Raw genomic sequence first — 16,502 nt, forward strand, 5'->3', positions numbered from 1 at the left:
ATAATGGTGCTCATTGTGCGTAAACAAGTTATTCTTTTCAAGATGTGTTTATTGACGTCAGAAACTGAATTAAGCCTGTGAGCCAAGTGGGGAGTCACTGTGTGTACGTGTACGTGGGAAGCACTGGCATTTTCAGCAACAAGAAAGTTATTCACAGAAAGATTATGTGCCAGTTGGGTTTCTTCCATGTGGAATACATGTGATATCAGGCCCAAAGGAAATCTTATCAATACAAGGAGCCAATGCAATCTAAACCTTTCCAGCCACACTTTGAGTTTCATAGCACTGCCCGTATGACGTGGCATCTCAGAGTTTTCTTTTGATGGAAATGTCAAGAGGGCTGTGGAGCTGATTACTCGAGTGATTGCGAGCCATGTCTTTCCAAAATGTGACAGGAATAAGTTTCATGTTCCTGCATTGGATCGACACAATGTATCCATTTTACCTCCATCCTGCAATCACATTGTTTCTTTCAGACTCACTAAGAAATTCAGTGTGTGGTAACGGTTTGCATTTCTGATGTTTTCTGGTTATTGATCCCCCCTCTGCTTTCCTGTCAAATTTTAATCCATCCCAAAGGGTCAAATGTGAAATCCGAGGGTTGGAATAGTTTGGCAAATGATGGTGCGCTTGTTTCAAATGTTCCATCAGCTTCTCATTTCTCTGGTGAGTCTATGAAGCCCACGCACAAAACGCTTGCTAAAACGTATTTCTGTGTTATTACTTCAGAGGCCAATTGCACATATGCACATACCCATAAACACAAAAACACGGGAAGAAACACACCAACGCTCACAAATAACCAGAGACACACTCGCCAGGCAGTGGATTTGGCAGAGAGTGTTATGTGTCTTTGAAGACCATTTGAGTCATCCTTGCTGAAGATTAGGTTTGTTGAAAGTCTGCCAGAGTCATTTTTACAGGTCATTAAATTACAGACGAACACAATGCATTTCTTTTTTAAATAAAGTTTATTTAACTAAATTCAGCAGGAGCATCATGTAATCCAACCAATCAGAGCGAAGAGGTAGCTCACCTCTGTCCCATGACAGTTTTTGTAGCATCCCTCCTCCACCCCAAGTATTTTCACTTTAGCCTGTTTTTTATTTATTTGCTATATATATATATATATATATATATATATATATATATATATATATATATATATATATATATATATATATATATATATATATACTCATTTTCCAGCTCCCCTGAGTTAAACATTTTATTTTTACCGTTTTGGAATCCATTCAGCTGATCTCCCCTGCTATTGAAAGTTACTAAGGGGACTATTTCCGGCTGCTGCGTAATATCATTGCGCCTCCTCCTGCAGCCATTTTACATCAGCAAAGTCCTTGATTATTACACCAGAATGATTCATATGCAACCACTCTACCAAAACAGAACTGCTAGTAGTCAAGAAAGCATTATAGCTAGCTAAGGCAGAATCCAAATCCTCGATTCTGATTCTGCTAGACCTGTCGGCAGCCTTTGACACATTCAATCATCAGAAACTACTAGCCACCCTATCGTCGGTAGGGATCACAGGTACCCCTCTCCAATGTTTCAAATCGTAATTCTCTGATAGATCCTTTAGGGTGTCATGGAGGGGCACACTGTCCACAGCTCACCAAATGGTCACTGAGGTCCCTCAGGGATCAGTGCTTGGTCCACTCATTTTCTCCATCTACACAACATCCTTAGGACCTATCATACAGGCAGATGGCTTCTCCTACACTGCTATGCTGATGACACCCAGATCTTCTTATCATTTTACCCAGATAATCCCACCATAGCAGCAAGCATTAGAACACATCTCGGCTTGGATGAAGAAACACCACCTCCAGTTGAACCTAGCTAAGACTGAGCTGCTTCTATTTTCGGCACAACCCAAGATATGGCACAACCTATCCATTCAACTTGGCAACACAACCATTACTCCTTCCAAAACTGCCAGAAACCTTGGTGTAGATTTTGATGACAAACTGTCCTTCACTGATAACATTGCAAAGACAGCGCAATCATGCGTATTTGCGTTATACAGTATTATGAATATACAGCCATTCCTTACGGAGCATGCTGCAGAACTCCTGATCCAGGCCCTGGTATCTAGGCTGGAATACTGCAATGGTTTTCTGACTGGCCTTCCTATACGGTCAATCATACCACTCCAGTCAGTTCAGAACGCAGCTGAAGCCCAAAAGGGCTCATGTAACGCCGCTCTTCAAGTCACTACTGCTTACTTACAGAACTTTTACTGCACCAACATACTTTCCTACATTCCTACACCCCATCCAGAACTTTACGTTCAGAAAATGTGCGTCATACCTTCACAAAAGGGAACTAAATTTCCTTCCCGCTCATTTTCCTTTCCTACTTCCTGATTGTGGAATGATCTTCCTATAGCAGTCCAGTTAGCCACATTTCTTGCAACATTCGAAAAAAACGAATCTCTTCAAAAAATACTTGACAAATATATATTCACTGCATTTCCACCTCTTCTATTTAAAAAAAAACAGGTACTCTCTTTAACAGGTACTGTTTCGCAATAGCACTTTTTGCATTATAATGTATTATTATGTAAACACCTTAACCTGCTTTTTCGCAGTTTTCTTCATGTGCGCATGAAAGATAAACATCACACGCAGAAGTAATCGCAAGTTAATGCATTAAAGTCTATGACCAAAGTACATAAAAGTGCCCCATAGTCTAAGAATCACCCTTGAATGGTTAGCAAATATGAGGCGACTGCTGCTTGCGCAGAGACCTAACGCTATAGGCAGGTGGTTCTCAAACTTTTTCAGCGTGCGGCCCCTTTTGTGTACGGTGCATTCCTTCACGGCCCCCCCAAAGAAAATGTATGACAAAAAACAGTTCTAAAACTTCACATTTTAATTAAACAAAACATTAAATTATACAAAGTAGTCCCGCCTTATTTTTTTAGGTTTAATTTCACAGAATTCATGATAAATTAACGTATTTTATAAAAATGTCGTAAAACGGGGGCCCCCCTGGCACCATCTCGCGGCCCCCCTGGGGGCCCCGGACCCCAGTTTGAGAACCACTGCTATAGGCTTTATCTTAAATTTTAATCATTAGAAGAACAATGTCGCACACCTGTTAGTTCCGGATAGGTGTGTTGGATAGAGAGACAATGCAGTCCAAACATATATAAAAATAAAGGATATTCCGCACACTATTAACTTGCAAAATATACAAAATATTTATTGCGACGTTTCGATCACAAGATCTTCCTCAGGCATATGCGATCTTGTGATCAAAACATTATATATATAAATTTATATATCTTAAATTTTAATAAAATTATTCTCTAATCGGTTGCATATTATGTCGTGGATATATCCCTCGAATGCATACTGCAGTCCCTTCAAATAATCTTGACAATTTCCGGGTTGGGAGCCTTTTTAGAAAGTTGTTTGACTATGATATTGTTGATGAGTTGCTAAATATACTACTATATATAATGTGCTAATAATACTCCAGACTTACCGTTTCAGGTGTGGCTGGGTAAACCAAATTCCTTCTCTTCCTGTGTTTTACCTCAAGTGCTTCCTTTAATTGTGACATGGAAGTAAAGCAAAAAATATGTGCCAAAGTATTAGTGTCCTGTTTTCTTATTTCTATTATTTAAATATAAATGTGGCATCATCATAATTTGTAATATGCTTCAGTTTCTGTACAAATGGCTCATTTCAGACTCCATGGTCTTTAGGTCATAATGTAAACTGTCCAATTTTATTTCTTTGGCTTTGGTCCCTCTTGGTTTGTGTACCTTGACACTGCATTTTTGTTTAGTGAAGGTTGGCCAAAATTCCCTTCCGATGTAAAAGAGCCCCTTTATTTTCATTAATGCATGAAAGTATCTAAAAAACTCAAAAAGACAAAGCAATTAGAACTGTGTGTTTTATTTATTAAATAAATAAATAGGGAAATATGTACACAATAAATATTTGGTATGGACACGAGGAGAAAACGAGGCAAGCAATACAATTTTTTCAGGTTATGACATGCAGGTGTGCTTCATCAACATTTCTGTCAAATTCCTGTCAAAGGATTCAAGTCCACCCCAGTCTCTAAACGCCACGCCGTGTAAATCCGGTAAGTCTGCTTCAGTTATCCAAAACATATCCACGGACATCCACTTCCTTGTATCGATCGCAACTGTCAGTCTTAGTTTTTAGTTGCAGCGCTGCAGCATCATGTTCAGTGCATATTCGAGACGGCTGCGCAGCTCTGCGGTGCATCCCGTGGCGAGTAGCGTGCTCAGTTTGAAGGTGGTGGACGTTCTTTCCTCGTTGATGTACGTCAGCAGATATTCCTCCTGTTGCGTGCACAGTATGAGCTTGGTGTGGTCGTGATAGAAGTTCACCTGATGGGAGATGAACAAAAAACTTGTGTTATCTTTCAACTGCTGTGAAATGCTCTCACAGGATACAGGATGTTATTACAGCAAGGCTTGTGACCTTCTCCTTCCCACAGTGCTGTATTGTACGCAGCATTTTCTCTACACTAATAACTGCCCAGAGGTCTTTATGGGCGTATACAACACCATACAGAAGCTTTTTACATATGGAATGAAGTATTGCAGAAGTTCATAGGTGTAAGGGTTATCTGGGAAATTAATGGAGACAAGATTGTAATTTTACCTGGAAAGTGCCATCGTTGAAAAGCATCAGTAAAGCTCTGTCTGATTTCAGCCACTGTAGAAGGTAGATTCTGGTCTTCTGGGAGTCTAGCTCACTTATCACATCACCTCCCTGCATGAAGCATCAGGAAATAAAATACATATTAACAACACAATCGACTGTATTAACCCACAGTTCAGATGATAATATTTCATATATACAAATACAATAGTGATATTCGAGTACACTCACATCCATCAGATTCTCTTCCATGTAGTGGGCAAAGTACTTGAGAATGGTGACCTGAGCAACAACACATTCAGGAGTATCAAGGACGGAGAAAACAGACTTCTGGCCCAACGCTGCATATTGATGAACAGTCCTACAGAACATAAACATCACAGATTTAGCAAAATAACTATACGATGATGTATGTTAAAGGTTGAAGATGCACAGAAGTCAAAATAATTAAGAGACCACTCCAGTTTTGCCCTTTAATCATCATTTCTACATTTATTGTGACCAGTGTTTGTTGAATTTCAATAAAATCAAACATCAGGAGTGACCTAAAGTCACCCAACAGCAATGTAAAAGACTGAGAGCATGCCAAGACACATGAAAGATGTGATTAAAAATCAAGGTTATTCCATCAAATATTTATTTTTTAACTATTCCAAAAAACACATATAAAACATTAGTAGTGTGTTGTTTGAAAAATATAAACTTGTTTTCTTTGCATTTTTTAAAGATCTGAAAACATTGCAGTTTCAGTTTTGAACAAATCAAAAAAAATTTATGAGGAATTTGGCAGAGATGTTGTCGGTAGTTGGCAGAATGAAATAAAAATTATCATTTTACTTAAACACATACCTATAAATAGTAGAAAACAGTCTTGAAGTTGTCTTTTAGATTTCACCTTTTTAGGATTTGTGTACACTAATAATTTAAATTAAAAGGACACTGAAAATATTCTAATTTTTCAGCTCCACTAGAGTTAAACATTTGATCTCTACAGTTTTAGAATCCATGCAGCCGATCTCCAGGTCTGGCGGTACCACTCCCAGCATAGCTTAGCATAGTCCATTGAATCTGATTAGACCATCAGCACCGCGCTAAAAAACAACCAAAGACCTTCAACATTTTTCCTATTTAAAACTTGACTCTTGTACTAAGACATCGTGACATCGTGTACTAAGACCGACGGAAAATGATATTAGGCACTGCCCGAAAACAGTCCCCTGCTATTAAAAGTTACCAAGGGGGCTATTTTCAGGCAGTGAGTAATATCAGTGCGCCCGCTGCAGCCATGTTACGGCAGCAAAGTCCTTGATTATTACGCCAGAATGAGAGTATAGTTCCAAGCCATATCTGCCTAGAAAATCGCAATTTTTAATTTGACGTCGGCCTTAGTACACGATATAACTACATAGAGTCAAGATTTAAATAGGAATAATATCGAAACTCCTTGGCCACTTTCTGCGCGATGCCAATGGTCTAATCAGATTCAATGGACCATGCCAAGCTATGCCAAAACCAGACCCAGAGATCGGCTGAATGGACTCCAAAACGGCAAAACTCAAATATCCAACTCCAGGGGAGCTGGAAAATGAGCATATTTTCAAAAAAGTGGAGTGTCTCTTTAAGTCTGTTTGATTACAAAGATGATAAAAATTATATTCTAAAATTTGTATTTTGGGGTTCTGGGAACAGGTTTGGGAATCACTGATCCCAGACTATTCTAATGTCAGCATTGATCTTTACTGCATACTGTCTGTACAAATGGCTTCATTTTGACTTGAGCATTTTTTCTGTCTTTTGGTATCTAAAATCCACTTCTTAAAGCTGCAATCCATAACTTTTGTCTCTCTGTCTCTGTTTAAGTTTACTTTACTTACTTACTATATCTTATGTTTGTTGAAAAACATTGTGAATTGGAGTAAAGAGGCAATTTACTTGCTAAAAAAATGATTTTTGTTTATTTTTAAACAAAAAAGTTATGAACTGCAGCCTTAAAGGGAAAGTTCACCCAAAAATGAAAGCCATGCAACCATTCACTCACCCTCAAGTTGTTCCAAACCTGTATAAATTTGAAGAATGTTTGTAACCAAACCATTTTTGAGCACCATTGACTTCCATAGTATTTTTCTTTCCTACTATGGAAGTCAATTATGCTCGTGTTTCCTGCTTGATAACAATTGTGTTCAGCAAAACAAAGAAATTTACACAGGTTTGTAACAACTTAAGGGTGAGTTAATGATGACATCACTTTCACTTTTGGGTGAACTACCCCAAACACATTTTGAATAGCATTGTCAACTCATATTGCGGCCTCAATCATTTTTAGCTATCGCATGAACATGCATTATGTAACATTTGTCTGTTTTTAAAAAATGAATCAGGCGTGAACCTGTTCAAGTTCAAAAAATGGAGCGGAACTGAGTAACCAAGCAGTCAACTTGAAGCACCTACTTTTTATCAGAGAGGAGGTTCATATGAGTTCCATTGTTGAAAAGGACGCCCACTGTGTTATCAGACAACTGATAACCAAAGCCATATTTGTTGGAATAGTCCACCCACTTAGTCACCCACTTCAAACTATTACAACCGCTTCCTCTAGGCAGGCTGTCAGCTGCGGGGACAAAAAGTAAATTTTAGATCCATAGTATCCACATTTCCTCTATAGAAAAGATCCGGTACAGTGAAAACCTGCTGTGAAACATATGTTAAAAGTAATTGGCCTCACTCACCTTTAGGCATGTGTTCAAGGCAGCCCCTAAGTACACTAATAACAGCTTCGGCCACGATACCGGTGGTGCTGTCTTCAAGACCTACAAGAGAGCCAGCGGGATATTTAAGCTGGAGTCACACAAGGCAAAAAAATCCATGCATCGACTAACAGGTGTAAAACACACACACACACATACTTACATTCACTGCTGCTACTACAGCTTCCCAAGCTGCCTCTAACAATCAAGTGAATGGTATCTCTCGTCTGCGGTCTTCCAGCAGTTGCCTGGGTAACGGGCTTTCTTGTAGGTGCTGACGGAGTTCCTACTTCCTAAAGAGGAAAACGGCATGTGTGTCATGAATGATCTAACACTTAACTTTCATTAATATCTCTGATGCTGCCGATGATGAATTCCTTATTATAGGCTGCTAAAAAGGGAACGGTGCTCACCTCAGGCGTGTGTGTAGTAATCTGATTGCTGATGGTCGTCGTTTTGAGGTCTTGGCGAAGCTTGTATATGTCTTCCTCTTCTTTCGCTAACCGATCTGTCAAGACAGACAGAAATCTATAGATTAATCTTAGGTCAACATATGACAATCACATGGTGTTTTTTAGGATATTCGGTTCATTTTTAAAGGGGCCATGTCACAAGACTTTTTTAAGATGTCAAATAAATCTTTGGTGTCTCCAGAGCACATATGTGAAGTTTTAGCATAGCATGTTAAAATTGCCACTTTGTAGGTGTGAGCGAAAATGTGCCGTTTTGGGTGTGTCCTTTTAAATGCAAATGAGCGGATGAAGTGCAAACACTAATCACAATGATGGTGGTTTGTTGCAATTGAAACTCAATTGTGCTGTGAATTGTTTTCTCTCTTTTTCTCTGCACTAAATGGCAGTGCTGTGATTGGATAATGCAGATTAAGGGGTGGTATTATTATAATAAGAGCTCCTTATGACATCATAAGGAGAGCCAAATTTCAACAACCTATTTTTTCATGTGCTTGTAGAGAATGGTTTACCAAAATTAAGTTACTAGGTTGATCTTTTTCACATTTTCTAGGTTGATAGAAGCACTGGGCACCAAATCATAGCACTTAAACATGGAAAAGTCAGATTTTCATGCCATGGCCCCTTTAAGTTAGCACTTTTATCCAAAGAGACTTGCAGTGTATTGCAAAGTATACATTTGATCAGTATGTGAATACCCTAACTATGTAACTTAAATAAAGTGAGCACTTACTTATATTTTCATAGTATTTAGCTTTGTCCTTCTTTCCCCCAAAGAGAGCAGCAGCTGCCTTCTTGAAGAAGCTCTTGGCAGGACTGGAAATGTGGAAGTCTGGAGCGGAGTGGCAGCAGCTGACCGGAAGAGTTTCTGGCATGAAGCCCTGTGACACAATCATCACAACATCAGATGAGGACGAAAAGACAAGAGCTTAGTTGATAAACTGAAGAAACCACCAAATCAACTCACCTGGGTAAAAAATTCATGCCGCATGATGTCATCCAATTGCGGACGGTCCACGGGCTCCTGCGCGAGCATGCTGGAAATGATCTGTTTGGCGGGTAGAGAAAGGGCGGGTGGGAGGGTGTAACGTGCTTCTCGGATACATCGGTACGTCTCCTTTAGGTTAGTAGTCTCGAATGGGGGTTTACCCGTGAGCATGGTAAACCTGGTGAGGAAGTTAGGCAAGTTATTCCATTGAGTAAAGTGATGTAAGTGATGCTGATATTATGATACTGTGAAAGCTAAATCAGACAGAATTTTCTCAATTTCTAAATACAGCCTGGTTTAAAAATAAAATAAAACATTACGGCATTAAACCTACATGACACAGCCCAGTGCCCACACATCAGACTCCCAGCCATGGCCTTGTTTGTTAAGCACTTCCGGTGACAGGTAGTTGGGTGTACCGCAGATCGTTCTACGCCTGTTGCTAATCGGCTCCAGTTTGGCAGCCAGCCCAAAATCTCCCACTTTAAGCTCCATTGAGTCAGTCACAAACAGGTTGCCTGAGAAAGACAAGAGGTTTAACGTCTTATAAACTGACTGAATATGCACCAAATAAAGTGAGTGTTGGCATGCATACCTAGTTTCAAGTCTCGATGCAGAATCTCTAGATCGTGAAGGTATTTTAAAGCAGACACCGTCTGTTTTAGGTAGTACCTCACCTCTGGTTCTGTTAAAACTTTTCGTGCCTTCAGTATGTGAGCCAGCGACTAAACAGACATAAACTTGAGGTCACGCACACTACTTTGCATTACGTTTTATAATATTTTAATCAGCCCAAATAAAAAAGTACTTACTCTTCTACTGCAGTACTCCAAAAGAATATAGATGTTGTCTTTGTCTTCAAAGTGGTGATAGAAATGCACTATGTGTTTATGGATAAGAGATCTGTGCAGATCGATCTCTCGGTTTATCTGAAACATCAGAATACAGAACATCAGAAGGGTGTCGATCAATTACCTTGCAGTGTTATCAACGTACTGTAGTGGCCAAAAGTCAAGTTTGATATATAAAAACAGAAGTCTTCATCCTTAATGGAGCTTTATTGGGATTTATTATCTATACATGTTGTACAGTTGTGCTTGTAAACTAAGGTTCAGCTTTGGAAACAATTTGAGGAACACAAAAAAATACAAAATATATTGTTTTGTAGTAAATACATGCTCTATTTCCTCTAAGCTTTTTGCATTCCTTGCGTATTGAAATAAAACCAATGTACAACGACATGATGCTTAATTCCTTCTTTGCCAAATAATTTGTTCATTATCACATTGCAATAGTTTAATCAAGCCTGCATGGTCGTAAAAAGCAAATATGTGCAAATATGCCCCCGGACATTACTTTTGGTCACTACTGTACAAGTACGTCGTGATCTTTACTGTACCTTTTCTCTCTGGTGTGGTTTGGACACGCGCTTGTGCGGGATGATTTTGACTGCATAGACTTTACCTGAAGACAGGTCGGTCATCTCATAACACTTTGCGAAGCCTCCCTACGGTATCAAACAAAAAATAAGTCAACTTAACGATTTTAAAATAGCAAATAAAATCACATCGATATCAATGCATTTGTATCTATATAATGTCATGACATAAAAACGCAAAAACAATGCATTTTAGTCTAACATACCTTTCCCAGAACTTTTCCCCGGCAGTAACATTTTCCAGTATTGGGGTCTGTAATGATTCTTGAATACTCTGTCCGACTGTTATCCTCTGTGTTTTTCCAATCTTGTTCACTTATTTTATTGATCTCGCACATTTTGTCATTTTGGGTTGTTATTGATGGATAAGATTTACTTCTTTGCGTCTCCATCATGATTCTGTGTGTGCTCATGTCCAGGCTCGTCTCCTCGCTTTATACCCAAACGCACGAACGCACACGCGCGCGCGTTCTCCAGACGACCTGCGTCACGCGAGGGGAAGACCCTATAAGGCTCGTGACTTCTGTCTGTTCTGTAGCACGAGGACATTTAGGAACGCGCTCAATGTATACAATATTAAACATAAGATATATTGACACATTTTTGTAGCAGAAATAAAGATGAATTAAAACGATTTATCTTTAAAAAAAAATCTCTTCTCAAAATCTTTCCACAGCTATTTTCTGGCTGTGGAAAGACAAATATACAAAACGTATATTTTGAATGCATGCACTTTTAATCGGGAGAACATAGATTTTTAATACATTAAAAAACAAAGTACATTTGGATAGATGTCTTCTGAAAGACATTCGTAAAGGTGTCATAGCGTCACCATGTGGCTAAAATGACACATAACATCTTTGCTTGGGTTGCAAATGAATTTTTTTAAAATATCTGCAAGGCCAAACTCAAGCTTCAATTCACCTGTCTGCACGTGGTGGAGACTCGTGTTCACATATTTTGTGATTTGTCCTTCTAGGACACAGAACAAGGTGATGAGCAGTTTTTGGTCAGTCTGCTGCTTAGAAGTCGGATTTTAGGACTAAAATTCTTACCAAAAAGCCCTTATGAAAATTAACCATGGTTTTACTACAGTTAAAACAAAACAAAAAAACTATTAGTTTTGCTAATAGTAATTAATACACCAAAAAACTAAACTTTTACTACAAAAATCATGGTTAATATTTGTAAGGGAGGGACCAATAAGTTTTCATCAGAAGCCATAAGGATTTATTGATAAAGACATGTAGACACATCTTGGATCATAGACAAAATAAAAGGCTCTTTATTTCACAGTTTAGTTCTGTTACAACATAGGCAAGCAGTCATTTACTGTACAACATATGTAATTACATGTTATATTAATTGACTAGTTAATCAGTGCAAGGAAAAAACGTATTATGAGCAAAATGGCAGTGTTATATAGCTTAGATGGTAGAGCATAGTGCATGCAACAGCAGATCATGGGTTCAACTCCCATGGAAATTAACACATTTATCAAATGTGCACCTTGAATGCATTGCACTTTAGATAGAAATGTCTCAGAATGTAAATCTTTCATTTAGTGGCAGCTTGTGATGAAAGCTTTCGTATGACGTTCATATCATATGCCCAGGTCTGATCTAATCCCTCACCCTCTGTGGCTGTAGGTATCCAATCAGGAAATGGGTAGCGACAGGCAATTACACGAGCCTCATCAGGTAACTCCGTCTCCAGTTTTCTACCCAGCACCTCCATCTGTAGACCATGTACATGTAAACAGTTTTTTCACCGCATGTTTGTTAGCACGTAGGTAGTCCTGATGCCAGCACGTAGGTCCTTCTTATGATACATTATATATTTTAAAAGGACTACGGCCCATTGTCTATCCGTGTCTAAAAGTAGATTTTATCTCTGAATAAACTAGAGTATTTTGGTCGTTTGTAACTACAGAAAGGACATCTGGGAGTACTTACCACTCCGGGTGCCAAGAAAACAGTCACATTGTTATATTTGGACAAATCGGTCTGTGGAAGGGAAATGTTAAAACTTGAATCACCAAAAGGAAGTGCTAAAATTATGTAATTTTTCTTGTCAAAGAATAAATGGCCAAAAATGATGTGGCTCTACTGAACCATTCATAAAGGTGATTTTGTGACATTACTCATACATATTTTGAATCAATGGCGCAAGATTGTTGTGGGACTAACTGATTACATAAAATCTGTTGAAACATTATTTTCCTATGCTATTTGTTGCAACTAGTGGTGCATAATTGACAGACATCACCTTCCAAAAGTCCTGGTTTATAAAACTGGCAGAGGTGCCTGGTATTCCTCTCCACAGTGCCTTGACCCTGGCATATCCAGTTAGGACCGAATTGATTTCAAAACCAGTGCACTCGAAACCCGCTGCAGTAGCAGCAAACACCTACAAAAACACATCCAGGACAAACTTCAATCGTGAGAACCAGGACTTGCGTAATAAGTCGGACACGAAGCAGACTGCCTGTGGTTCAATTCTTTGCCTGTTTCCATTTATAAATACTAAAAGGTATATTTTTAACAACTGCTATCCATTTTCTTCTCAACCCAATCTCACACAACGTTAATGGCATCTATTTTGAAACACAAAAGAGACGGACACGGGCAGACTGCCTACTTTACATTTTTATAGTGAATTATTGGAAACCATAAAAATAACTCGCACATTAGTCATTTCCATTTAAAAAGCCAAGTCCACAATACTAAAGAATATGCTAAATCTAACAGCAAAGTCATGCAACGTTATAAATAGCCTAATGGATTTCAAATGTGTGCTTTAATATTTTGTTGTTCTACATTTTTCTGCACAATTCCCCATCTATAATGACCCTCCCCTACCCAGCAGCTACGCATCTCACCATGTATTGTGGTGAGAATGTAGTCATCTGCAGAAAGCCATGGGAAACATCTGAAACAGAAAGTGCTCAGAGGCACGTAACTTCATTTGTAAATGCATCATAGCAGGCCGGAGATTTACATGTAATAAAATGTTAAATGCCGTGCCAGTAAAAAATATCTACACTATTGTTAGACATATTGCCTTATTATCACAAACAATGCATGAAAATGATATGTAATGCTTAAAGCTATGCAATATTTTTATTTGTGTGCAATTTGCCTTTATGGTAAAAACTCACCAGTCTTCCATCACCAGAGCCCAGATCTGCCAGACATCCTGCTCTCCCATGCAGGTGTTTCATTACATTTTGGGTCTGGGTTCTACTGGAGGGTAAATAAGGCACCTGCACAATATTAATTGCAGAACTGTGTTAGTACAGGCACTGTATCCAAAGCACATTTGGGATGGTACCCTTTAAAAAGGTCCTTATTTTTACCATTTAGGTACACATATACATTTGGTACCAATTTGCCCCTTTGAGGTACTATTATACACTCTTTTGGTGTAGTTTTTAAAAGGGAACCAGCCCAGTGACAGCTTTTTACCTTTATTTTTTGAAAGTGCATGGTTTTGAACACTACAGTCAAAGACACTTCTCATTATGTATAAAGATATAGCTTTTAAAGGGACACTCCACTTTTTTTGAAAATATACTCATTTTCCAGCTCCCCTAGAGTTAAACATTTGATTCATACACTTTTGGAATCCAACTTTCGCTTTCACGTGCGTGCGCGATAGTTTCACGCAAGCACGCGAAACTAAACTTTAAAAAAAAAAAAATTTGGTTTTGCGTGAGCAACATGAAAATAAACTTTATTTAATTTTTGCTCCATGTCACCTTAGGGGCTCGGTAATATTGTGTACTAAGACGGACGGAAAAATAAAAGTAGTGATTTTCTGGCTGCAGCAGTCGTAGTGAAAAAAGTCCCCTTGGTTACTTTCAATAGAAGATGACAATTATCGGGTAATTTGTAATATAACTACACCTGCTGCAGCCATGTTACGGCAGCAAAGTCCTTGATTAATACGCCATTTTGAGAGTATAGTTCCTTGCCATATCTACCTAGAAAAATGCCACTTTTAATTTTCTGTCAGTCCTAGCACACGATGCAACCACAGAAGAGTCAAGCCCCAAATAGGAAAAACACCGAAGCTCTTTGGTTATTTTTTAGCGGTAATGGTCTAATCAGATTCAATGGATTGTGCTAAGCTATGCTAAATGTGCTAGCGCCAGACCCGGAGATCAGCTGAATGGATTCCAAAACGGTAAAAATCTAATGTTTAACTCTAGGGGAGCTGGAAAATTAGCATATTTTCAAGAAAAGTATAGAAAACTTTTGTGGAAGGATAAGCCTATATATTAGGGTGACCAAATTTTTAAAATGAAAAGCAGAGACATTTCAATGGTCAAAAATCAATTTGTTATTATCTATGAATTAAAAAACGGGGACAAGACCTTTTTGACTGTTTTTGTCTTTTTATTGTTGTGGGTTTGTGGAGACCAGAACACCAAAACCATGGGACTGTCCCCGGAAAATCTTACTATACTGTATGCCTGCCAATAAGACTTTGCTGTATAGTTTTCAGTCTACCCTGAGACATATTGGTACTTTCCGAAAGCCGGGAAGTGCAAATACTCTCCAGAATCCATAAAAACCCATAAGCAAAGCTCCAGAGGCAGCTGTGACAACTGGTTTGTCGTGAGCATGATGGTAGAGTTTGCAACTTTTATCCTGAATGAAAACCTCAACAGAATCCTCCATGATTGAACACTGGAGAAAAAAACAAACAAGTGTCCGAGACACAAATTATTAATTGAATGTGGTGTTAAAGGCGGGGTGAATGATCTCTGAAAGGCAATGTTGACATTTGAAATCACCTAAACAAACACGGCCCTACCCCAATAGAATCTGGACCTTCTTTTGATAGACCCGCCCCACACATACGCAACCCACGCAACGATGTCGGTTAGTAGACACGCCTCTTACTGCTGATTGGCTACAAGTGTGTTTTGGTACTCGGCCCGACTCCCTTTCCCAAAGTGATTTTCAGAAATCATGCACCCCGCCTTTAACATGCAGGTGAATATTAAGTCACCTTTATAAACAAGACCACCAGGGAGGTTGTTTTTTCAAGAAATATAGTGAACTAAAGTGCTGGGGGACTTCTCAGTCTACACAAGAAGGTCACAAATCCAACTTTTTGAACTTTTTTAAGGACATTATTTTCGAACAAACAGGGTAACAGTGCATAAACTATATAACTTTAAATCAGCCCACATGGAAAACTACTGCAGTATAATTTAGTATTTACTATAATAAATTGTAGCGCATTAGAATAATTACTAAACTACTATTCTGTAATATCAACTATAGTAGTGGATTAATAAATTGCAGTAAATACTGTAGTATACTTTAATAATTACTATGGATACTAAGTTAAAAAAGCATAGTATCTTAGAATTTCTATAGCAAATACAATAATGTACTACAGTATTTTTTCATGTAGCTTACTTGGTTGTGTTAGCAACACCAAAGTCATGGGTTCCACACAAAATGCACTGTACTGTAAGTGACGTTTACGTTATACTGTACTGTAAGTGACGTTTACGTTATACTGTACGTTTGTATCTAAAACGCTTAATTCAAAAAAAACATCTCATTCTTTCACCGCTGTATAACATATTGCAAGCGGGCTTAATATCATATTAGACAACCAAACCTGCGGTTTACCTTTTTTGTGTATAAAATGAGTTTGTTGTACGAGGAAAACGTGACACTCCTGTAAACAACACTTGCGCATGCGACCAAGTAGGTGGGCACCAATCCTACTAGGGAGAAGGTTTAGGTCATAAATATTAATTATACTGACGTCATATGCTAGCGTCCTATGAGATTGCGTGTCTTATGAATTTTAAATAGATCGTGCGGATATCTGCGATATCTGCGAAGACTTGCCTCATGAATAATGAAATTAAAGTCACAACATTCTTCATAATGCTTCCGCAAATATTAAGCTGTACAGTGTGCATTTGTATATCGTGGAGTTTTACAAATTTTAAAATTGTAAAAAAAATTGATGATGAAAATCATGGAATTGAAAATCATGAATGAGATTTTTTCCAAGTGAACATAATTTTAGTGGCTTTACGTTGCAGTGTTCACAGAATTTTTATTGTAAGATTTTGTTAATAGTCATATAATACAATATTTTCGTAAAATTATCTATTAATAATTTTTATTTTAATAATTTTATTTGTATATGTTTTCG

The 16,502-nt window shown here is 38.2% G+C and overlaps 2 protein-coding genes across 3 annotated transcripts; both read right to left on the reverse strand.

Annotated features, from left to right (window-relative positions):
• Positions 1–3,913: 3,913 nt before the first annotated feature.
• Positions 3,914–11,414, reverse strand: plk2b (polo-like kinase 2b (Drosophila)). Its single transcript, XM_055168520.2, has 14 exons — positions 10,517–11,414; positions 10,272–10,379; positions 9,685–9,801; positions 9,468–9,597; positions 9,207–9,390; positions 8,852–9,050; positions 8,618–8,765; positions 7,828–7,922; positions 7,578–7,707; positions 7,397–7,477; positions 7,119–7,278; positions 4,902–5,031; positions 4,671–4,781; positions 3,914–4,393 (listed from the first exon to the last, which is right to left on the reverse strand). The coding sequence occupies exons 1-14, from the start codon at positions 10,721–10,723 to the stop codon at positions 4,202–4,204; spliced, it is 1,992 nt and encodes a 663-aa protein (XP_055024495.1). The 5' UTR covers positions 10,724–11,414; the 3' UTR covers positions 3,914–4,201.
• Positions 11,415–11,572: 158 nt separating this feature from the next.
• On the reverse strand, positions 11,573–16,084 carry LOC129414461 (ATP synthase subunit C lysine N-methyltransferase). 2 transcript variants are annotated; one of them, XM_055168521.2, is made up of 7 exons: positions 15,965–16,084; positions 14,825–15,004; positions 13,471–13,575; positions 13,192–13,218; positions 12,579–12,719; positions 12,266–12,316; positions 11,573–12,047 (listed from the first exon to the last, which is right to left on the reverse strand). In XM_055168521.2, exons 2-7 carry the CDS (start codon positions 14,993–14,995, stop codon positions 11,868–11,870), a joined length of 675 nt encoding a protein of 224 aa, XP_055024496.2. In that variant the 5' UTR covers positions 14,996–15,004; positions 15,965–16,084; the 3' UTR covers positions 11,573–11,867. The 2 variants fall into 2 exon arrangements, with proteins under 2 accessions (XP_055024496.2, XP_055024497.2); XM_055168522.2 differs by lacking the exon at positions 13,192–13,218.
• Between the last annotated feature and the right edge of the window lie 418 nt (positions 16,085–16,502).

This window comes from Misgurnus anguillicaudatus, chromosome 5 (genome assembly GCF_027580225.2).
Source record: "Misgurnus anguillicaudatus chromosome 5, ASM2758022v2, whole genome shotgun sequence".
Lineage (NCBI taxonomy): Eukaryota > Metazoa > Chordata > Actinopteri > Cypriniformes > Cobitidae > Misgurnus > Misgurnus anguillicaudatus.

Bases quoted from the DNA above. Each gene is read 5' to 3' on its own strand.
- plk2b (XM_055168520.2), bottom strand. From the start codon at position 10,723: ATGAGCACACACAGAATCATGATGGAGACGCAAAGAAGTAAATCTTAT. The intron at 9,802-10,271 runs GTACAGTAAAGA...CTGATGTTTCAG, and splicing joins AACCACACCAGAGAGAAAAG to ATAAACCGAGAGATCGATCT. The intron at 7,478-7,577 runs GTAAGTATGTGT...GCTCTCTTGTAG, and splicing joins CTGTAGTAGCAGCAGTGAAT to GTCTTGAAGACAGCACCACC.
- LOC129414461 (XM_055168521.2), bottom strand. From the start codon at position 14,995: ATGGAGGATTCTGTTGAGGTTTTCATTCAGGATAAAAGTTGCAAACTC. The intron at 13,576-14,824 runs GTAGACTGAAAA...AATATTGTGCAG, and splicing joins AAGTACCAATATGTCTCAGG to GTGCCTTATTTACCCTCCAG. The intron at 12,048-12,265 runs GTAAGTACTCCC...CATGGTCTACAG, and splicing joins TTTTCTTGGCACCCGGAGTG to ATGGAGGTGCTGGGTAGAAA.